The 24,265-nt window shown below is 36.0% G+C and overlaps 1 protein-coding gene across 12 annotated transcripts in view; it reads right to left on the reverse strand.

Moving 5' to 3' along the window:
- Positions 1–7,092: 7,092 nt before the first annotated feature.
- Positions 7,093–24,265, reverse strand: part of lmo7a (LIM domain 7a) — a 55,441-nt gene continuing 38,268 nt past the window's right edge. For 4 of the 12 annotated variants that reach the window (XM_051904864.1, XM_051904875.1, XM_051904874.1 and 1 more), the window contains 19 exons: positions 23,124–23,357; positions 22,682–22,796; positions 22,133–22,294; positions 20,950–21,125; positions 20,774–20,837; positions 19,989–20,045; positions 19,802–19,843; positions 18,131–18,156; positions 17,796–17,903; positions 16,886–16,978; positions 15,211–15,713; positions 14,156–14,212; positions 13,952–14,007; positions 13,592–13,750; positions 12,226–12,415; positions 11,841–12,092; positions 10,130–10,238; positions 7,881–7,983; positions 7,093–7,794 (listed from right to left, as the gene is read on the reverse strand). In XM_051904864.1, the coding sequence (XP_051760824.1) occupies positions 7,772–7,794; positions 7,881–7,983; positions 10,130–10,238; positions 11,841–12,092; positions 12,226–12,415; positions 13,592–13,750; positions 13,952–14,007; positions 14,156–14,212; positions 15,211–15,713; positions 16,886–16,978; positions 17,796–17,903; positions 18,131–18,156; positions 19,802–19,843; positions 19,989–20,045; positions 20,774–20,837; positions 20,950–21,125; positions 22,133–22,294; positions 22,682–22,796; positions 23,124–23,357 (2,529 nt within the window). In that variant the 3' untranslated portion in view covers positions 7,093–7,771. The remainder of the gene's footprint in view (positions 7,795–7,880; positions 7,984–10,129; positions 10,239–11,840; positions 12,093–12,225; positions 12,416–13,591; positions 13,751–13,951; positions 14,008–14,155; positions 14,213–15,210; positions 15,714–16,885; positions 16,979–17,795; positions 17,904–18,130; positions 18,157–19,801; positions 19,844–19,988; positions 20,046–20,773; positions 20,838–20,949; positions 21,126–22,132; positions 22,295–22,681; positions 22,797–23,123; positions 23,358–24,265) is intronic. The other 8 variants (XM_051904868.1, XM_051904867.1, XM_051904866.1 and 5 more) reach the window with 8 other exon arrangements.

Below are 24,265 nucleotides of genomic sequence, written 5' to 3' on the forward strand. Positions count from 1 at the left end.
AATGTCCCCACAAGAACAGTAAATCCAGTAAATTCTGACCTTGTGGGGAAATGTTTTGGTTCCCATGAGGAAAAAGACTTCTAAATCTTTTTTGAAAATCTAAAATATCAGAAAGTTTTCTGTGATGGGTAGGTTTAGGGGTAGGGGATAAAATATACAGTTTGTACAGTATAAAAACCATTATGTCTATGGAATGTCCCCATAAAACATGGAAACCCAACATTGTGTGTGTGTGTGTGTGTGTGTGTGTGTGTGTGTGTGTGTGTGTGTGTGTGTGTGTGTCAGAGAGATTTGCAATTTGTGAACAGAGCAGGAAGGAGTACAAGGGAAAACAGGAAAACAGTCAATGACTTTATAACATCAGATTGATCAGATATACATCCGAAGAAGAGAGATAGCATCAAATGCAGCATTTTACATTACAGAATGCATGCTATGTGATACTGTAAACAGATTACCATGGTAGAGACTGCCACATTACTGTAACTCACCCTTCATCTGTAAAGATCAACTACAGCATAAATTCAGTCATATGGTACAGTGAGAACATTTACTGTATTGGCAGCAAACTCTCTCCTCGCACAAAACCTCATGGCCATTTCATAACTTCATCACACCTTTTAATAACACACTGAATAAATACTATTACAAACATTATTGTATGCCAATTATGTAATTTAGGTAATGTAAGTGTATTTTCTAATGTGGCATCTGTAGCCTGTTTAACTGTAATTTCAGCATCAAGGGTCGATTTGAAACATGTATCTTGCATTGTTTGCTATTGAATGAACTGAAAGTTAAAAGTACTAAACTGAAAGAAGAACATACTGTTGTGTTTTGGTGATTAAACCAAATGTTCTCATTAAATATCACAATGATCTTCTGTTTTGAAACAGTGATTATGTAGAATGAAAATATGTACGGCTAGAATGAAAGCATGAGATCAAGTTTTGAAACAATGACTAGCTGTGTTACAAGTGTGATCAGTTTGGATTTTTGTACTAAGAGTTTTGAAAATGTACACCTTAGATGTGTAAAAAAAAACAAAAAAACGAAAAAACAAAACAAAACTGTAAACCAGAATTCGGCTTTAGTTCAATTTGGGCATTTAAGTGGCTTTTATAAATGTGCCTTAGAAAAAAGAAACCTCACTGATGTGCATCTTGAGACAAAACAATGGCACTGACATGTTTTAAGATATGTCAGTGCAAGTTGCTTTCAGTTAAAACAGCTAAAACATGCATTTTAGTCTGGGATTTGGCTTAACCCTTGTCTGTGAAACCATGGGGAAGTGTCTTAAAGTCTTAAATCTTTAAGTATGAACCTATAAGACTAAAAACATAATTAGATTAATAAAGTGCACATGTGCCCTTTTAGAATGTTAAAAGTGCGATTGTATATATATACGAAAATCTGCCTGAAGCTGTAATTTGCCAATACACCATAAACTTCACACCATACTTGATCTCTTGAGATCATCAAAATCATTTAGCGGGGGAAAATGAAGAATATCTTGTGACTTAATATTCACCTCCATGCCCAGCTCAGCACAATGGCGGCTGAAATCACAGCAGGCTAAAAAACATCATCTTGGCATAATAACTTCAAGCATATCTGCTTCCTCCAGCTGTGGCCACCTTAGCATTCATGAGCAGTGAAACATTTTCCATGTCACTGAAAATGAAGGGCCAGCACATTTCATTGGAGGCCAAGCGTTAGACAGAGCAGTACAGTAAGATAGAAGACTAGTATAGATTGGATCTTTGAAGTATGCCATCAAGGGAAATTAGAAATCAGTGCCTGCAGTGATAGCACTCGGCTTAGGTCCTGACATAAAAAATGAAACACTTTCTACCCCCACACCAAATCTCCATTTGACTGAAGAGTGGGTGTTGTGCCCCTCTTTAAAAAATCCCTTTGATTCTCACACCTGCAAGAATCCTTCCCTCATCCACTTCAGGCAGGTAGCCACTCACTCCCCGTGTGTATGTTTGGCTCTAAAGTGCGGAGGAGAAACGACGCGGCATCTGAAAACTATGACTGAGAGTTGTGATGGGTGTCACTGCCAGGTTACTAAGTGCTGGTTTAATGGCCACTTTAGTCAATAAGCACATTACCCACCTCCACGAAACAACAGAAGCCTCCTGCACAGAAAGGCTGATAATAACAAGCCATGACAAAACACTAGAAAAGGGGGATAAAACTCAACTGTGCAATTTACCAAAACAGGACCACTATAATATCCAAACAGACCTCTGCATTAATTGAAAACCTTCAGGAAACTCACAGTATTGTAAAACTAAATGTGAGCTGCATAAAAAAAGCAATTGCACATTTGCCTCCACAGCGCTAGAACAAAACGGGAACATTCTTTATCCTTAATCGACCCAAGGTATTGCTTAGAGCTACAGTCCGGGACACATCAGGATCTAACTTGATTTCTTTTCACTTCATCAAAAGGTCCTAGAACAATCCTTTTCAAAGCGCCACAAGAAGCTTCTGCTTATCGTGACAAAAGATAAGCTTGTTGAGAAATAAAAAATCACTGATAAATAGTAAAAGTATTAAACCAAAAACACATTAAATTTGAAAAAGCAGTGATAAGATAGAATACCAGTTTGACGTCGTGTTAAAAAAGTGTATTAGTGTATCGGATATGTGTCACAATTGGGAAGAAAAAACTATGGCAACTTCCAGTTCATGCCGACTTAAAGCCCTTCAAGCTCTCTTTATTATTACAATGTATAGGCTACTAATTTGCTGGGCTAATTAGTTACGGGTAATATGATTCTTGAATAGTGCACTGGTCAACTTAAATGCTACTAGACCAATACGTTTGATTTTTTTTTTTTTTTTTTTCTTTTGCCTGAGCTGTAAATAAATACCATGTGACTAATTTTAGGCTTGCATCCCTGTATATCACTCTCGGTCGTTCAGCATTCCTCATAAACCAGTTAAATATTAATGTTTAGCTGCTACTTTCCATGCACTCTTTCAGAGATGAAACTAATGCGTTGCGCTGGAATTCATACTCGTCTTCTGTAAGACCCGCCTTCTTTGATCTGATTGGCCATCTCACTCATTTTGACATTGACGAGACAGAGCAACCTAAAAACAGTCAGTGAAAGGCTCGCTCTATGAACGCAATAATACGTTTTATTTTTAAACTGGGTACAATGAGATGACATTATTCTACTCACCCTTCAACCAACGAACATTAAAAGGACATTTAAAAGTGTAAAAGCATCAACAAGGTACTTTCAACAGGCCATGAAAAAGCGCGATTCTTTCCACAGCAATAACGGACGGGTTAAATATAACTATATAGCTGTATTATGTAATATACGTTGCCTTAATAAAAAAACGTTCATGAACTTCAGCATTGCGTGATACTATTTCAAAGTTATTTCCATCATTTTTACAGATAATAAATTTTATTTACCTGTGAAAACAAACCTGGAAAGAGACGTGAGGCTTTGAGGAGAAAAACGTGAGATTCTTAATGCATTCCAGTGAATTATTAAAGGGATGTATCGTAAATTATATCGGGAGAACAGACCACAAATGTGCAGTATATGTTGTCCTTTTTCATACTATGACAGCGGTATGCAAAGGGACAAAAGAAAATAATCACGAGGATAGAAAGCAGCGACTGAAAAGAGCTCTTGCCATAGATATTCTTGTTATAACATGTTACGTTAAAATACCAAGCGTTACGTTATTCTTATCATGATGTCTGAAAATAAAACATGAAAGAAAAATTGACAGCTCATTCAGTCAAACTGACGGATAAGCTTTATTTGTAGGGCAACCTTATGATTTGGAACGATTCGTTTCAATCTTTTAAATGGAAGTTCCCCAAACCGGAAGTGCAACCCATAATTCGAAACGCAGTAGGCTAGTCAGGAATAAGGTGGATAGTATTTAAAAATGATTTAGCCCTAATTTATTCATTCTACTCACTAAAATAATAGGATAAGACAAATAAAATGAGAAAATGTGAATTCTATCATTTATTTTTATTTTATGCATAGCTCCCACAACATAATGTCTCTGGTCTCCGCCTTATGTGTAAAACTTAAAAGTTATGGTGCTTTGGCAACTAACTAAAAAGTAAAAGTAGTTGAAGTACTAAATTAATAAAACTAAAACTGAAAAAAAAAAAAAAAAAACTTAAAGCTATATTGAAATATGATACAAAATAAAATAAAACAAAAATTTGAACAAACTAATAAAAAGCACATCAAATTACTGAAAAGATTGCTAAATGAAAGCTTTCAAAGTTAGTATTATTAATAAATACTTAAATAATATATAAATAACACTGCATCAAACACAGCATATTAAGGGAAAAAAAACGTATTTATAAAAACATGAATACAAATTATATACCTAACAATAAAATTAGCATTTTTAGATATGAATGTCTTTAGAGTGGTACAGGTATGAATGATTATTCCTTTACTTTGTAAATGTTACCTAGCAAAGATTAGAGTAGTGTAGTACCTCGCAGGTGATGTTCAGTGAGAATCTAAAACCATGGCAACTAGATATGGCTGACATCAATAATGCAGACTAAAATTAGCATCAGTCCAGATAGCAGGTGGGAGAGCTTGGGGGTGGAGGAAACCTTCTATCCAGCAAATTGAAGACACTCAGACAATGAGATCGGACATCTGTAGCACCTCTTTAACTGAATTTCAAAGATCTGTTTATGCATGTTCCACAGGTCAATTAACTGTTCATTTGGGCTAACAGCGCCTCCTGGAGCTGACTGCGCTCCAATTAGAAACAACACGATGTGGGAGGGAAATCAGAAACAGTCTCTGCTTTTATGCATACTTAAGTATCTTTGGAGGACAAGTTTTGGTGAGAAGATATTAAGTTAGAAAATTATTGAAATCAATTATACAGCCTGGCTCCCTCTAGTGTACAACATTAATATCAACCTTCATCTTTAATTTGAAATAGCTGACAGTTTATAATTTGGAGGGCGATATATCCCGTTTGGAACGCACCGACAAACACACCAAGCTTGTTCGAGATGCAAGGCTCATGGATTTCATTTTCATTTCGAAGATGAACGAAGGTCTTACAGGTGTGGAGCGACATGAGGGTAATTAGAACTAGAGTAATTAGCCTTTTTCACAGACTGTGATGATGCGTTTTAACGGTCATCAGCATCGTAAATCCTGCAAAGTTTTTTATATTTTCATTTTTTATTTCTTTTATGTTATAACATTATACTTTGTCTTATATTAGCTGTGCATCAAATTACAAAAAAAAGTTAACGCTGCTGTGAGGGTGTTTGTAATACAGCGGCTGTGGGAGTGATGGTCAAATTGACATATTTCTCACTTCTGACTGCCATTATCAATCAAGCTCTATTATTTTCCTCTTTTGAAAGTTTTGAAAACATTGTGGAGTTTTTCCTTTTTGAACAAATGGGAACGCAAAAATATATATTTAATGTTGTCTCTTACAACAACACTTACGTTTAGACGTCGCCGGAAGTAAATTTACCCTGCTATGCCAAGCGCCGGAAACACGAAACCCGGAAGTGTGAAAAAGGCTAATTAATAACGGAATTTTCATTTTTGGGTGAACTAACCCTTTAATGGAAACTTGCTGCTCCAATGCACAAAGAATCTTACAGCTATTAAGACATATATGAACTCAAAAAGAAAACGTATCCCTTACAGCATTTTAATAATAATACAGCATTTTCATAATAATGCATGGCGTAGAGCTTACATAGTGCACAAAGATTTTTTTTTTTTTTTTTTTTTGTGGTACACAAAGACGCTACTCAGACGTATGAATTTAGAAAGAAAACTTTACTGCCTGCCACTGCAATCCAATCCCATTCCCAACACAGCTCGTTTTGAGTGTCTTAAGTTCGTTCGGAGAGGGCCAACGACAGCCACTCATAACAGGAGGAATTTTACATTTAATTAGTTTATACAATTTCTGTCCTGTTAGATCTACCTGAAAAGTAGTTTATTTCATTTGTATCTTTCTGTTCTGTTGTTTATGTGCTTTTGCTTGTAGTTTGATTATTTGCTCTTCTTTTAATACAGACCATTTACTTAACTTTAATAGTGTTTGAAATTCATATTTTATAACTATATTTTATATTTATGTAGATTTTTTTTTCATTTGCATTGTTCTTGCATTCCATGTAAAAAGTGTGGCGAGTAAAACAAAAAATGTACTAGCCAATGGCGTCAGTGTGTCCGTAGAGGGTTGGTATTCATGGAAATCTAAAGTAATCCCAAGAAATATGCAGGTTTTTAAGCAAATATAAATAAATAAGAGAGAAAGTATAGTTAATAAATAAGTAGCTAAGAAGGCTAAGTAGCCAACTAGAGTTTTACATTTTCTGGATGATACAGAAGGATATTGCTTGTAGATAAAGCCATATAGATCCAAATATGAGTGGAAAACTGCTGGAAGGAAATTCCATCTAAATGTTCCATATCTAGAAAAAAAAATTCACTCACTTTTCAGCCTCAGGTGATCAAACTGTCAAACTGATAAGTGCAATTGTAGCCTAATGTTCCCTACAGGGTAAAAAAAGACAGCAAAATACACATGGGGAGACAGAGAGAAACTTAGGGCAATCTGAATCTTATTAAATATTTACAATGGTTATATTGATAATTATTTACTTGCTAGTTATCTGGCAATACTACACTGATATGAGAACCAACCAATGCTCTCCACTAGAAGCAAGAAAAACAGAAAACTGTTCTGGCTGCATAAATTATTATCGTAATGCTCTTGAGGCCCTGATACATCTGATTCACTTTCAGAGGACCAGCAGTAAATTCCCAAAAGATGTTAGCAGTGTGCAATTGTAATGTCATTAGGCAACTGCAACAAAAATACAAACTCATTGAAAACATAGTATCATGGGAAATGCAGTGTAGTACTGTGATAAAAATACATGAACCACTGGAACTGTGATGAGGTTATGAACACTATGAAAGATGACTCAATGTTACTTGGAGACAGTAATGGTGAATTCAGCCTAGTCTTAGGTGTAGAAATCTGATTAATAAGAGATAAGTCAAGTAAATCACACCCAGGTAAGACATAGTTTGGTAATTTTATTTACAATTATTACTGAGTACGCTGCTTTTGTTCTAGATCCATTTCCCCCCCCTGCAGAGAAATTGCTCAGATGCATAAAATAGATGCTAACAGTATATAACTCATGAGTGCTGCTTACTAACCATACCATTTTAAATAAATTCTTAATGCATTTATCCTTAATTAGCTTTCCCCATCAAAACACAAAAAGGCACACAGATGAAGTGGAATATTAACAGGATATTTTAGTCAGCAAACCCTTATATAGCACATACTGCAGGAGAAACCTAGATGAGCAATAACAATAAAATAGCATATTTCTATTAATTACTATAAACACTTTTAGGACCATACAAATATCAGTTAACCAGCCAGAAATCATCAGAATCTTCCAATCAGTTATGATGAAAAAGACAGTGTATGATTTATCTTTTCAAAAGCATAGTTCATATTCAGGTACATGCACATCCCTTTTGTACAAACAATTACTAATACTTTCAAATAAACATAACCTTAGGAATCTCACCCTCTCATAAGTAAAAAAGGAAGAATAGAAGCTCATTGAATAATCAATGCTGGCTGAATCACTCAATGTTCATCACATCAACACACTCTTAATGTTTACACTTCCTAGTCTGTGATTGGTTCCTCCTCAATCTGCTGCAGTACAGCGAGATCACATGGATGTGGGCTGACCAGCTGGAAAGAGAAAAATACAGTCATAAAGAAGATCAAAAATCACTCGGTGAACTATATTGCACATATTGCAGAGATGTCTGGCCTACTTTTGAGTCGCATATAGCAGGAGTTACAGTAGAGCTGTTGGTTTCGTATTCTGACTTCTGCTCCTGCTTGTGAGCCTCCCAAATCAGACCTGCAGTCAGAGCACTGCAAACACAAGATGAAAGAACACATTGTTAGACAGACAGAATCCTCCATTTAATGCCATATCATACACTCACCTCCATCTAAGAGTGAGAGAGAGAATCCTAGCTTGAGGTCAATGGCAGCAGCATAAGAGCATATGAAATTGAAATAGTAACACCAGCCCGAAGAACCAGAAATAACCCCACAAGATTAGAAAGAGGACAATGCAGTGTGAATGAAAGGATGAGCAGAAACACAAATGATTGGCATTTAGAGAATGAAGAGTATGTGCGAGGAATGATTAAGCTCTAGAGGAGCCACAAACGGCTCCTCTGAGGGTAAAGACAGTGGAATAAATTCAGAAGGGAATTAAATAATAATGAATTACGCCCACTGATAGCGTTTATTTACACACTTGTCTGTGCTGTTTTAGTGCTAAATTATAGAAGATGCAGCAGATTACTGCAATCTGGGTTTCTTAACTGGGACTCCCCCACTGTGACATTTAAATAGCATGTTAAAATGCAGAAAGTGTGCTTGATTACACAACAGTTTTGGACATATGTCCCATCATAACGTTATTCATAATCATTTGATCATCATATGAATCACCCTTGCAAATTGTACACATACAATCCTTTTTAAAGGATTAGTTCACCCAAAAACAAAAATTCTGTCATTAATTACTCATCCTAATGTCGTTCCACACCTGTAAGACCTTCATGTATCTTCGGAACACAAATTAAGATATTTTTGATAAAATCCAATGGCTCAGTGAGGTCTCTATTGACAGCAAGATAATTAACTCTTTCAAATGCCCAGAAAGTTACTAAAGACGTATTTAAAACAGTTCATGTGACTAAAGTGGTTCAACCTTAATGTTATGAAGTGACAAGAATACTTTTTGTGCAGCAAAAAAAATAAAATAACGACTTTATTCAACAATATCTAGTGATGGGCGATTTCAAAACACTGCTTCATGAAGTATCGAAGCTTTACGAATCTTTTGTTTCGAATCAGTGGTTCAGAGCATGTATCAAACTGCCAAAGTCACATGAACAATTGAAATTTCTAAATGTTTCGAAACACTTATGACGTAACGAAGCCTTGTTTACTGAAATCACGTGGCTTTGTCAGTTTGATACACGCTCTGAACCACTGATTCGAAACAAAAGATTCGTAAAGCTTCGAAGCTTCATGAAGCAGTTCCATCACTAGATATTGTTGAATAGTCATTATTTTGTTTTTTTGGTGCACAAAAACTATTCTTGTCGCTTCATAATATTAAGGTTGAACCACTGTAGTCACATGAACTAGTTTTAAATATGTCTTTAGTAGCTTTCTGGGCATTTGAAAGAGTTAATAATCTTGCTGTCAATGGAGGCCTCACTGAGACATCGGATTGTATAAAAAATATCTTAATTTGTGTTCTGAAGATGGACGAAGGTCTTATGGGTGTGGAACGACATGAGGGTGAGTAATTAATGACAGAATTTTCATTTTTGGGTGAACTAACCCTTTAACACAACTTTATAATAGTGCGATATTTATTGCACCAGTCAAATAGTACTTAGAATTTAGTGAATAAGGTGCAATCTATCGTTCTATTCTAATTTGCATATAAATGAGGCAAGTTTATGCTAAAAAGAATGACATATTTAAATGATTATTTAAATATGCCAACTGGTAAAGTTAGTGGGGTAGTTAGTGAATAAGACGTGTTTTTCTCATGGGATTTTTGGCGCAGATGCAATCTAAATAGTACTTCATAGAATATATCAATAATTATCAATAAATATATCAATAAATACTTCATAGTACAACAGTTATTAAAGCGAAATCACTCTTATTCCATCTTGGCAAAAATGGATTTAAAAATCAGTCTCTAAATTGCACACGGTTTGTTCTTGATGGTTTGTTTCCATTTGAGAGAAACAAATGACAGTCTTCTAGGAAAGAAAGAAAAGTCACAGGGCAGAGCTGTCAGTGTGTTTATCCATGAATCAGCTAGAGGGTTAGAATTGGCATTTTGATTCTCTGGGTTGACATTTTTGTATGTGCACAGAACAACTGATTACAATAATCGTAAAAGCAGGCAGGGCAGATTAGTCAGGTTAGTCACTGATGAAGCCAGGCTGGACCTGACCTTGAGTAGCTGAAAGCTCACCTTAAAACAATTCAAATGATAACAGAGCCCCAGGGACTCGATGATCATGGCTGCTCCTTTGCCCAGTGGTGTATTACAGAACGAACAGATTTTCCTGCCACTCACTGACCTAGATTACACAAAACATGATCTGAGGGCTAAGCAACAGACTTGCACACAGCCTATGGCTTATGTGGGGTCCAAACACATTTTGAAGACAATGAAAATATGGGAGACACATGGGGATGGATGTTTGGAAACGTTTAGATCAGTGGTTCTCAAATGGTTTTGCATGACTAGCCAAATTGGACATCAAGTGGTGCCCAACACATGATCTAAATTGTTTATCATACAAAATGTCAACAAAAAATTCTTAAGGTTCAATCACAACAACAGTTGCTGAACAACTGTAAATGTGAGCGCACATTTAGCATATTCATTTATTAGCCTATCACATAGAACAAGCACTGAGCCAAAAGATATATTAAAGGGTTAGTCCACCCCAAAATGAAAATTCTGTCATTAATTTCTTACCCTAATGTCGTTCTAAACCTGTAAGACTTTCATTCATCTTTCGTTCGAAACACAAATGAAGATTTTTTGACGACAGAATGCTTTTAATTTGGATTTAATTTAGTCTTTTACTCTCATGTAAACATTGATCAGCGAACATAAGCAGAAGCTCAACTGAACCTGAATAATGCACAAGAACAAGCCTCTTCCAGAAGCTAAAAAGTGCTGCGTAACCAATGAGGTTCATTCTCATGTGTTACGCAGCACTAAATTAAATCTGTTCATCATAACAAGCGATCGATTCTCTTCAGAAAATTTGGACTAAACTGCTCGATTCATATGGATTAGTTTTACGATCTTTATGAACTTTTTGAAGCGTCAAAGTTTCAGTTGCAAAGGCAATGGAAGGAAATCTGACAGCATTCTGTCATCAAAAAGATCTTTTGTGTTTCGAAGATGAACGAAAGTCCTACGGGTTTGGAAACGACATGAGGGTGAGTAATTAATGACAGAATTTTCATTTTGGGGTGCAAAAAAAGGATTTTTAAAAGGATAGTTTACCCAAAATGAAAATTCATCATTTACTCACCCTCATGCCATTCCAAACTTGTATGAATTTCTTTCTTCTGCTGAACACATTTTGAATAATGTTAATAATCAAAAAGTTTTGGTTCCCATTGACTTCCATTATATTCTTTGTCCTTTCAATGGACATCAATGGGAACTTATTTCAAAATATCTTCTTTTGTCTTCCACAGAAGAAAGGAAATACAGATTTGGAGTAAATGATGATAGAATTTTTATTTTTAGTTGGACTTTTACTTGTTTTTCAGTAAAAACATCTAAATATCCTTAAAACAAGATAAATTTATTTTAGTTTATTTGATTTATTTAAGCAACACTGCATAACATATTAAGACTTGCTGTCATAGATAGTATCTTGAATGTAAGTGTATTTTGTATTAATGCATTGGGATTTTTTTCCGCTTGTCTTAATTTAACTTAAAAACTTTGCAGTTTAATATGACGCATGAACTTTGATGTCAACAATAAAAATCATAAAAGCTTTTCTCTCCTAACTTTTAAAAGTTGACAAGTCATTTGTTTTGCTATCTAGAATTAGTTGCATTTTATTATTCTGCTGTCATTGACCCACCAGTTGAGAACCAATGTTTTAGAGTGTTTAGAGACAATAACAATTTCTTTTAGCGAGGAATACCTATTCCGTAGTGGAGCTTGAGGCTCTGGCTCTGGTGTAGTTGGGGATGGAGACCAGGACTGCTTGAGGGAGCTCATGGACTGAGATGCCGGCAGAGTGGCAGACCCTGGACGTCCACTATAGTACGACGAGGAGCCAGAGAGGGCCGAATGAGGACGGCTGTAATCTGGTATGAGCGAGGTGCTGTTAGATGCGCTCCATGATGATCTCCAGGAGGAACGAGGCATATCGAGGTTGTCAAGAGACTCGCCCCTGCAAGCAAGTGAAAATAATTTGTCAATGTTCGAAGCTCACAAGTAACATCAGTTACATCTTTACATGTGCACTCAGTCATTTTTTCCTCATTGTTTACTTACAAAGTAAGACAACATTGGCAAATACTAACCTCCTTATGGGAAGATCAACTGGTTCTTTGGGGGTGACACTGGCAGAGCTCTGCTGGCGAATCCAGCTGTTGTCTGTGTTCAAGGAAGTCTTCTTCCTCATTTCTTGAAGGATCTGTTTCCTTTCCACTTCAGCCTGAGTTAGAGGCTCTTTCTTATAGTCCCTGCTGACCTCACCCAAACCACCGCTTGCTGCTCAAACAAAAATTACCATTAATAGCAAAATGACAAGTTGAAATCAGAGTTGATAAACAAACATCATGTAATTTCACATCAAGAGCAACTGATTTCAGACAATCTTCATATGATTATATATAGTGGGGTCTGAATGTTTGAGACCACAGTGAAAATCTGGGATTCAAAATATAATGTAAGCCTGGCAATAAACAGTCACAGATGGTTCTTGCTTCCACTAAAGCTCAAGATGAAGCTCTTTGGATAATCTCAAATCATGCTGAAGAACATGATCATCAGGATTTTTTTTACATGAAGTTCATGTAGCTTAAGAGTTGCTGTTATTAAAGCAAAATAAGGACAACCAAATACCAAAACATTCTTAAAAAAATGTAACAGTATTTTTTTTTAATGTTAACATACACAACCTTTCAGAAGTTTGGGGTTGGTAAAATTTTGTACAAATGTTTTTGAAAAAAGTCTCTTATGCTCACCAAGGCTGCATTTATTTGATCAAAACACAGTAAAAAACAGTGATATTGTTAAATATTATTTCAATTTAAAATGAATGTTTTAAAATGTAATTTATTCCTGTGATGGGAAAGCTGAATTTTCAGCATCATTACTACGGTCTTCAGTGTCACATGATCCTTCAGAAATCATTCTAATATGCTGATTTGATGCTCAAGAAACATTTCTTATTATTATCAATGGTGAAAGAGTTGTGCTGCTTAATGTTTTTGTGGAAACTAGCAAATTTTTTCAGGATAGGATTATAGAAAGTTCAAAAGAAAAGCATTTATTTGAAATATAATATTTTAAGTCTTTACTGACACTTTTGATAAATTTGATGCATTCTTACAGAATTAAAGTATTAATTTCTTTAAAAAAAAAAAAAAATCTTACTGACCCCAAACTTTTAAATGGTAGTATAATGTATATTAGATCATTTAAAGTTATTAAAATTTATTAAATTAGAACAACTCAAAAATAGAAGCATTTTCACTTATGGTCTCAGGCTGTTGGACTCCACTGTTTTTATATTACAGTTTTTAATCAAATGCACACTGATCACGTGGACACAGACTCGATTACATCTGATTTTGCTGACATTGCATCTGTCAAATTTGCAGAAAATAAGGCCAAGGTGATTGGTTAAGCTGATTGATTGCCGTGGGTCCGAGCCACCCCCACCTCTCTCTGGGTCTCTGTATTTCATGGCATTGAGGATGCTCCTCCTCTCGAGCTCAAGCTCACTCGCTGCCTGCTTTTTCTGGATCTGAGGGTTTTTCTTTCGCCTCAATTCCTCCTCCAGCAGCCATCCTGCCAGACCCCTGTGTCTGCTGTACACACCTGAAGAGAACCGCACATTCTACAGCGCCGTACTGTGCATGTGTGATCTGTGCGTGTGTGAGCCCTCACAACATGTGGCACACTCTTCTTGAGGAATCTGACACAATCCTTTACATAGTGCTGTCTCAGCAGCTCCTTATTTGTCAAACCAACAATGGACACACATAAAGGGTTAGAGGAAAAGATAAAAGCTGCACTAACCTTTAATATCTGGTTTTGCAACCTCATCAAGTTCTGGAGTGGATTTGGAAATGGACCTGCAAACCGAACCGAAAGAGATAATAAGATTACTCAGTCCGATAAATATTCAGATGAAAGATCTTATGAATGTCTGAATGGAGGCATAGCCTGAAAGCATTGCATTTTTTTTTTTTAAAGCTTTGTTAAATAAAAAGTCCTATTTACCTGTGTGAGTAGGATAATTCAGGGTAAACATTGGTATAGCCAAAGGAGTCCACCTTACTGTGGCCAAACAGCAGAATCAGCACAGACAAGCAGATGTTCACACAGTCATGATTGAACATTAATAGAAGACAAATTAGTGTGATTATTAATGCATGAGTTAAACAGACTAGGGCTGGGTAATAGGACCAAAATCTTAAATCATGGCATGAGTATCTTGAATCACGGTAACAGCATACATTACAATATAGTTATTATTGCTGTAAAATTTACAAATATGTGACCCTGGACCACAAAACCAGTCATAAGTCGCACGGGTATATTTGTAGCAATAGCCAACAATACATTGTATGGGTCAAAATGATCGAGTTTTCTTTAATGCCAAAAATCATTAGGATATTAAGTAAAGATCATGTTCCATGAAGATATTTTGTAAATTTCCTACCATAAAATATCAAAAATGTATTTTTGTGAGTGGATATGCATTGCTAAGGACTTCATTTGGACGACTTTAAAGGTGGTTTTCTTTTTCATCCTCAGAATCCAGATTTTCAAATAGTTGTATCTCGGCCAAATATTGTCCTACAAACCATATAAATCTCAATTTTAAAAAATTGACCCTTGTAATTGGTTTTGTGGGTTGAAATAGTGGGTTGAAATTTTTAGTGTATGGTTTCCTCATCTTGACTAATTTAGGTAGCATTCCTCTATGTAATTTTACATTATTCCATGTTTCTTCACTACTCTGAATGTGTAAATAATGCAAAGCAGTTCTGTTCACTAATATATACATATCTGCCAATGCATAGAACATATTGCAAATTTTTTGTCTCATATCACCCAGCCCTAACACAGACAATGTTAGTTTAGTCAGGTTACTTTGGTATTTAAAGCAGGACTAATATTTGTCAAGCATGCTATTCAATGGCATTCCTTCATGTAAAAAAAAAGTCATGCATGCTTGAGAAAATTATACATTCATATCAGTATGACGCAGTGAGAGATGGGGCATAAAATTAGAGAAACCAGCTAATGACTGTTGAATCTCAGAAACTCACTCTTGATCCTGAAATCTCTTCTGCTCTTCCAGTCGACTCCTCTCCTCCTCTCTTCTGTTCCTCTCTTTTTCCTGAAGGAGGCGCTCTTCCTCTTCTCTCTTCCACCTCTGTTCCTCAAGGCGCTCTTGTTCTTCCTTCTTCCTCCTCTCTTCCTCTCTTTTTCTCCTCTCTTCCTCTAAACGCTGCCTCTCCTCTTCTCTTTTCTTCCTCTTTTCTTCTTCTCTCTTCCTCTCTTCCTCAAGACGCTCTTGTTCCTGTTGTTTTCTCCTTTCTACCTCTAACTGCAGCCTCTCTTCCTCTCTCTTTTTCCTCTCTTCCTCTAACCGCAGCCTCTCTTTCTCTCTTTTTTTCTCGTCCTCTAAACGTAACCTCTCCTCTTCTCTTTTCTTCCTTTCTTCCTCTTGCTGGGCTAATCTGGAAGCCTCTTGCTCTTCCCATGAAACAGTGGGTTGTCTGATGGAGGACAGAGGGGAGTAGAGGTTGTGTCTGTCCAGCTCCATCTCCTGTTCAACAGCAATCAAAGAATTGTTTGACAGTGACAATGGCATACATTTACATACCAAAAACTGCAAGATATGTACCATTTAAAAAAAAAAAAAAAAAAAAAAAAAAATCTATTTAAAAAGCTATTTGAAATAACAAGCATTTACATAAATTCCACAAGATAAAATAATAGTTATTTTGCTTAAAAATCACCAGAGAAAAGTGTAACTTGTGTAAATTCAGTTATTTTCCTAAATTCTGTTATATTTCTTTTGGATTATACTATACTAATTATTGCTGAGGCATCCATAAAATACTGACCTGCATACAACAATGGTTTAAATAAATATATAACATAGCTTCGCGTTGTGCCTAACAACGCCCTTCAGCCGTGACTTATTCACGATACAGCACTAGCCTCGAGTACCTTATTGCTTTTATAAAACGGTTACCACACAATACAAATATTAAAGCCAGAAATATGTATCAATACAACTTTCATTAAGTAAACTTTCACTATATAAAGCCTTCCTTCCGCCAGAAAAAATAGTCCCTGACCATGAACAGCAACAGAAGTTACATTATTACGCCATTAGATGGCGGCAAAGACTGTCTTTGTGAGTGTGTCAGTCAGTAGCGAAGACTTTTACATTGAAAAGACTGAATTGTTGTGAACACGGAACAAGACGCAACTGACAAATGCTTTGACTAGCGCTGTCAGACACAGGAAAACCCTTTAACTGTTAAAAGGACAAGATAATACATTGGACATTTAAACAGATTTTTTATTATGAACATAGGACTGACCTGAAGGAAAATGCTAAATCTGAATGCAGGTAATAAACTCGCTCAATCGATCTCTTTCTCACAATACTCTTCTAGTTCTACATAATACAGTAAGCTTCAATGAACAATATCAACTGAGAACAAACAGTTTACATTGCTAAGAGTGTTTGCTAAGGGTGTTGTGTAGTGATGCACATAACCGTTGGGTGAAGCGGTCATAGCCGTGTTTTATCGTGAATAAAATCAGAATCAAGGATAAGAACTAACCGTTTTATAAAACAGAATATAACATAGCATATAACATAACAACAAAGCATAGCATAACATATAACAGCATATAACATGACATGACATGACATGACATAACATGACATAACACAGCACGACATGACATGACATGACATACCTCCTCATAATCTTTGGAGCCTGCCTTCACAAGATCTTGCTGTGCCTTTCTCCACTCCTCATCAAGTTTTTCTTGGTCTTTTTTGTACTTCTCCTGCAGCAAGGAGAGCAAGAGAAAAAAGGAGGGAGAGAAGGTGACAAAAAGAAAGATCACTGATTGTAGCTATGTTAAATGTCTCAAAATTACAAACTGCATAATTACATTGTGCTTTTGGTAGTTATTAACAAAACAATGAATTAATATCCCAGCAATTTTAGCAATCAAAAAAGCTTGAATCATTACAAAGATTTATCAAAATCAAAATGTGACATGTAATACACACACACACACAGGTTTGTTTTGCTATCAAAGTGAGGACATTCCATAGGCGTAATGGTTTTCATACTGTACAAACTGTACATTCTATCCCCCTACACTACCCCTACCCCTAAACCTACCCATCACAGAAAACTGTCTGCATTTTTACATTTTTAATAAAACATTGTTTAGTATGTTTTTAAAGCTATTTTAAATATGAGGACTCATTAAATGTCCTCATATTTCATGTTTACGTCGTAATACCAGTGTAATACCCATGTCATTATACAAATTTGTGTCCTCATAAATCAAAAACACACACACACACACACACACACACAAAGAATAAGAATGTCTTTTTGTAAAATAAAGATATCTATATGGTGCATGACTAGTTCTGTATTCTTCTGTATTCAGGTAACAAAATCTGAGTTTGCATGCCTTGATCAGCAGCACAATACATATCCTCTTCAAGAACTAGTTTCTACAACCTTAGGAAAAAATTATCTCACCACTATTCATTTAAGTGCTATATATTCACTTTTACCCGACATAACAGATATTCAGGCCACAACTCTACAAAGCCCAACGGATGAGCACATATTATATTCACCTGCAGCAAACGCTCCTGCTCTTTCTGCCACTTCTCTTGTCGTTTGCGCTCTTCTTCTGGATCCCAGGACCAGCGTGTAGTGGATGTAGTAATGGAGGGCATGGGAAGCTACACACACAGAAAACTCTTTGAATTACTGGAGCCAATAAAGTATCCCTGATATCCTTTACAATATCTTGGCATGATCACATTGTCGTTTTTTTTTTTTTTTTTGCACTCAATCCATGAAACACAATTATGCACTGAACAACATAATTCAATTATTATTAATTAATCAGATCATATGCGTGTGTAAGCAACAGTGGTTGGATTAAAAGAAAACAAACTCAACTTACATTTGATATTGCTGTATCAGATCCACCTGTAAAACCAGCTACAATTAGATGCTTTTTAAACAGTGTAGCCTATATTTCGAATGAAACCCTTCATCACAGCATGAAGGGAACACATGAACAGCATTCCATCCCAATATCTGATAACATAAAATCTATTAAAATAAAAAACCCATAACCCAACAGTACCATAAATAAATGTTAAATTAGAACCACATGCAAAGACTCAGATAAACAAACACATGCAAATACTCCAATAAACAAAGCAAATGAATAATGCAAAAACACATCCCGCAGATAAACACCTTTGGCCAGTCCCCAAATGCAATGCCTCATGCAGAAGCACTGGCTATTAGTAAAAACAAACCACACATCCATGCCCAGCACAGCATGCACTATTCACATTCACAACACAATACCAACACACTCCACACTGATTACTGATTTCTTTCCCTGAGCTGCTCCTACAATTAAAGATATACAGCAAGAATGACTTGAGTGTGTGAAGGTACAACAGCCTCATATTCATATCTGTCTTATCCTGAATTCTTTCATTTACACCTGTGGGGAAAATCTATAATGTTATATTAATATGGTACCGTAAGTAAGATGAACTTTCCTTCTAAAGTAGTTTCCTACTTAATTTAGAGTGCTTTGTATGTTGGTATATTCCTGACATGCTGTCTTTTAGAGGCCTCAGAGAATGACTAATGAAGATATATTTTGAAAAAAGTTTACAAACTCTTAAAGGGTTAGTTCAGGGGTAGTATTTTTATATGAATATTATTTTTTTTTTTAGTTTATTTTATTTTGATATTTTCATTTTAATTTAGGTTTAAGTTTTATTCATTTTTTGTTCTTTTGTCATTTTTATTAGTTCTAGTTTTATTAGGTCTTTTTTAAAATACTTGTGTTTAGCTTTATTTTTATTTCAGTAATTTTGGTATTTTAGCTTAAACGTACAAAGTTATTCACTGAAAATCTTGACAACTACCCTAAGGCTTCTGGTGTGGAGTGATACAGTATCTGATTCATGAAGAAATAATTCTTTTGAGTAGAATCTTTTTGATAAATCAGTGGATCTGGTTCACAAGTTTAATTCATGAATCAGGCAGATTTACATATGATCCAGTTAAACTTACTGACTCTGATCTATCAGTGGTTCACAGCCTATTGGAGGGAAGATTATCAGTGATTAACAGCTTAAATTTTGGTCTGTTGCTCGTACAGAACTATTGTATGACTGAAGGCATATAGTGGAATATAGTTGTATGCAGGGCTGTAGCTGGGGTATCTGGGGCTCTAGTGCAGATTGTTGCTGTGGGCCCCCTTGAAATCATGTTCCTTTCGCCCCATTAGCTACAGCCCTGGTTGTATGGAGCATGTTTATGATATTTCATGGTGCTTTGGCGTCTTTTTTAAAGCCTTAAAGCTTCAGGTCACATTAACTGCAATTACAATCAAAAGAGCATGAAAACAGTCTTTAAATGTTTCCTTTTGTGCTCCACGAAAGTCATAATGGCTTTGGAATAACATGAGAGAACTAGTTTGTTCTGTTTCTCTGCCCTATTTACTCGCCAATTTTCCTCTACTTTTTAAAGTACTTCGGCTCCCGTAGACAGCATGTCAGCGCTCGAGATGGAAGTGGACACTGCACACTCAACCCCCCTTTACCACAGAGGTAGACCAGAGAACTGACTGTGAGCCCTTTAGAGCCTGAGGGAAGAGCACAGAGGTTATGAGGGGCTTCTGCTAGAGAGAGGAGGAGGAGGATGGCAGGATGAAGACTTAGCGGTTTACCCACAGCCCCCGAAATACATAGCCTGAACACATCAGCACTGAACTGATGCTGTTCTGTTACCTTGTTCAAAAAACTCTGATCTCCTTTTTAAGTTTTTCATAGAAATGGATTCAGATTCTACATGGGAGATAAAAATGTTAGAAGAAGATGAATTTGTACAAAGGGAAAAGCTCCAGGTGCCCTGGGGAAGTAGATTTAGCAATCAATTCTTAAAGGGATAGTTCACCCAAAAATGAAAATTCTGTCATCACTTACTCACCCTCAAGTTGTTCCAAACCTGTATATATATATATATATATATATATATATATTTTTTTTTTTTTTTTTTGTTCTGCTGTACACAAAGGAAGATATTTGGAAGAATGATTGTAACCAAGCAGATCTCGCCTCCCATTGACTACCACAGTATTAATTTTTCCTACTGTGGTAGTCAATGGGGGGGGGCGAGATCTGCTTGGTTAAAAACATTCTTCCAAATATCTTCCTTTGTGTACAGCAGAACAAAAAAAATATATACAGGTTTGGAACAATTTAAGAGTGAATAAATGATGACAGAATTTTCATTTTTGGGTGAACTAACCCTTTTTAATTCACACTGTTTTCTTGTAGAAATGTTGGTAGAAAAATATATATAAACAGTATGTTTGGATAGCTTATCTTATTTTTGACTTTACTCTTTATCACACTGTTTTAAGTTAATCAAAAACAAGCATTCTTGTCAAGCTATTAAACAATCTCAGAACAAGATTCACAAATTTTCTGCAAACATGCATTTAACAAAACAAGCATACTACAAAAAACTTTACCGAATATTTCCAAGCAATTAGCTGAAAAAAGTTATTTACCTTTATTATTCACATTCTCTGAATCCTCACGGAAGCCTCCATTTATCCCATTTGAGCCATGATTCTGTGTAAAAAAGGTCATATGTTTAGTATTATGAAAGAAGTATTAAAATACATCCAAATACCAATTAAAAAGTGAAGTGTCATATATAGGTAATTAATTATAGTCTGCTCACATTGCCTGGCTGTGAGCTGACATTCACAGTTTTCACAACGTTGTCCTTGGTTTGTTGGGATGTGAAATCCAGGTTGGTGCTGAGATATGGCTCAGAGGGACCTAGAGGATCCAGACTGGTCAGATTGATGGTCTTATGGCTTTTAAATGGAAGGGAAGGTAGGTCTCTGCCCCAGTCTGATTGTGGCATGTCAACAAAACCATGCATTTCAAAAACACAGAATTAGCAAACTATGAAAACAGATGTACGACTACAGACAGATATTAAAAACTGAATGCGTTTGGTTAATACTTCTAAATAGTGGGGATGAAAGACAGACCACCTTCCCCTGCCATGCAGTCAGAATGAGCTCCAGGTTTACCAACAAGCTTACAGATGCCCTCTGATCTGCCTTCAGTCACAAACAATAAGCCTGTTAGTAAACACTGAAAATATGAACCACTGAAAATATAAAGAACCACATACTAGAAAGATAATGCACACTGTTTAGGGAGAAATGCAAACATACTACAAATACATAGAAATAAAAACATAAGAAACCAGACCAGAAAAAGGTAGACAAAGGAATAGTTCACCCAAAAATGGGCATTCATATAATGAATAAAACTGCTATTTTATAAAATAAAATAAAATAAAAAGTTGGAAGTTGGAATATAGTGCACACAAGTCATATGGACTATTTTCATGGTACTTTATTGTAGTTTTGTCTTTTTTGGAGTTTTTGGAGCTTTTGGACTGGACCTTTTTTGGACTGTCTTTTGACAGTCCACTATATCTATTTTAAGCATATCTATTTTTATACAATTATCTTTTTTAATCACACACACAAAAAACATTAGCATACAGGTTTTGAAATATTGATAGTATTTTAGTTTTTTGAGTGAACTTTTCCTTTAAATTGGAAAAAAGTGGAAAAAAAAGAAAATCAGCAACAAGAAAGTCAAACACACAACTGACAAACATATACGAGACGAACACAGATGATACACACTATGTGCACATTACTACTATATAGTAGATATTTAGACTTTAACCACAGGGTCAACCAAGAACAGAGGTTCATAGTCTGCTATATATGTAGCAAAAGACTACTATAAAAAGCCTGGCAATGTTATTTCTTTTGAAAGCTTTACCAAGGCTTACTGTGGTCAGTGCTGCATTTGATGAGATGGTGGGGACTTACTATTCTTGCCATGTCTGCGGATGTCCATAAGCAGACTTCCCTGCTGCAAGGCCTCCTCCATACTGCTCTTCCACTCATTATAGCTCATGTCTGCCACCCGGTGCCCGTTCACCGTAAGGATCTCATCTCCAACCTTAACCTGACCGTGCTCCGCTGTGCTGCCTTCTCACACACGCACATCCCACATACGCAATCAAACACACATTAAGTATGCATTATACACAAAATAAATGTAGAAAACTCCTCAAAACAATTATACAAATAATGACAATGATGTCTGAACTAAACATAATTTATTTTAGCCTCTCATACAATACATTTTGTTTCATGTACATTTTGTTCCATTGCTATCTTGGGCAACTAGAGGCTCATCAGATTCAACCTAGAAAAATATCTGCCCTATATACTGTAGCAGCACATGTGCGGTTTTTTTTTTTTATGAGTAGCAGATGCTCTCTGAAGCTGCAGGTAGAGCCTGCACTTTGTGCTTCATTAATTCACTGGGCAGCACATGAAATCACTTTTATTTCAGAGAACAGTTTCTTTTACCTGGAACTACAGATTTGACACGGACCCCAGTGGAGTCCCAGTCGTTCTGAAAGCCAAAGTCCCGGCTACTGTTGGGTTTCTGGTTCAGGCTGATCCTCATCTCACTGTAGTCCACCTGGAAGACACAAACAGGTCAGCTATACACAGAAAGTGAAGTGATTTCACATTAAGTGATTTCTGGTTTTCAGGGGTGTGCCACTGAGATTTATTGTAATAAAATCTAAATTGAGGAGCATTTGACATCCAAATTGTCATTAAACTACACAGAAGGCAACCCAGACCACAAAGTGTAGCTATAAACTGTTTAAATGATCTGGATTTAGTCAGATTTCCTGAATATAAAGTGCTTGTGTGTCTGTCACTGTGTGTGGAATTTGCTTTTGCTTATGAAAATTTAATGTTATTGCAATGTGTAGTTGAGATTTGCTCAGGAGAGTCTTACCTCATTGGGAGGGACGAGTGGGAATGAAGATTTAAGCAGGGGCGACACCTTGTTGACCGGAGGGACAGGAGACGGGGTTCTCCCCTCTGATCTCTCATCTTCGTCACTGCTGTGCTTAGGGCTTTCCTGGGAGACATCGTCATCCTCTTTCACATACTGAGCATAGCGGTTGGAAACTGTAGTTTTCTTGAGGCTGTCTGTCTCTCCATTGGTGCGCTTAAGAGAGTCGTCCATCTAAAAGGTTTTTGATGCAAAAAGGTTTTTGATGAAGTATTTTCGCAACCAGTTTGAACTCTTCACTATTTCAGATGTATTCATTACTTACTATTAAAGTGAATAAAGCAGAATAGATCATGACTGATCATTTTAACCATTGAACAAGTCTGTGTTAATTTCTAACCACCTCAAACAGAGGAATAGAGTGCAAATGAGCCTGTCCACTGTTAAGCTGGCTTGATTACGGAAATATTTTTAAAATAAATTTTTCTCATAGCAATTTTTTTTTTTTTAAAGTCTCTGTTAAAGAGCAATAAGCAATGAACCGAACAAACATTGAATCACAACATTATAAATCGATGAGAATACTTTTTGTGCGCCAAAAATAACAAAAATAGCGACTTTATTTAACAATATCTAGTGATGGGCGATTTCTAAACACTGCTTCTTGAAGCTTCAAATCATTGGTTCGGAGTGCGTATCAAACTGACAAAGTCATGTGAACTATTGAAGTTTCAAAACACTTATGACGTAACGAAGCCTCGTTTACTGAAATCATGTGATTTTGGCGCTCCGAACCACTGATTCGAAACAAATGATTCGTAAAGCTTTGAAGCTTCATGAAGCAGTGTTTTGAAATCGCCTATCACTCGACATTATGGAATAAAGTCGCTATTTTCTTATTTTTGGCACACAAGAAGTATTCTCATCACTTTATAATATTAAGGTTGAACCACTGTAGTCACATGAACTGTTTTAAATATGTTTTTAGTAGCTTTCTGGGCAATGAAGAAGGGAGTGTTATTGCTGGCAATGCAGGCCTCACTGAGCCATCGGATTTTATCAAAAATATCTTAATTTGTGTTCTTAAGATGAACGAAGGTCTTATGGGTGTGGAACGGCATGAAGGTGAGTAATTAATGACA

The sequence above is a fragment of the Ctenopharyngodon idella genome, chromosome 9, assembly GCF_019924925.1.
Source record: "Ctenopharyngodon idella isolate HZGC_01 chromosome 9, HZGC01, whole genome shotgun sequence".
Classification (NCBI taxonomy): Eukaryota; Metazoa; Chordata; class Actinopteri; order Cypriniformes; family Xenocyprididae; genus Ctenopharyngodon; species Ctenopharyngodon idella.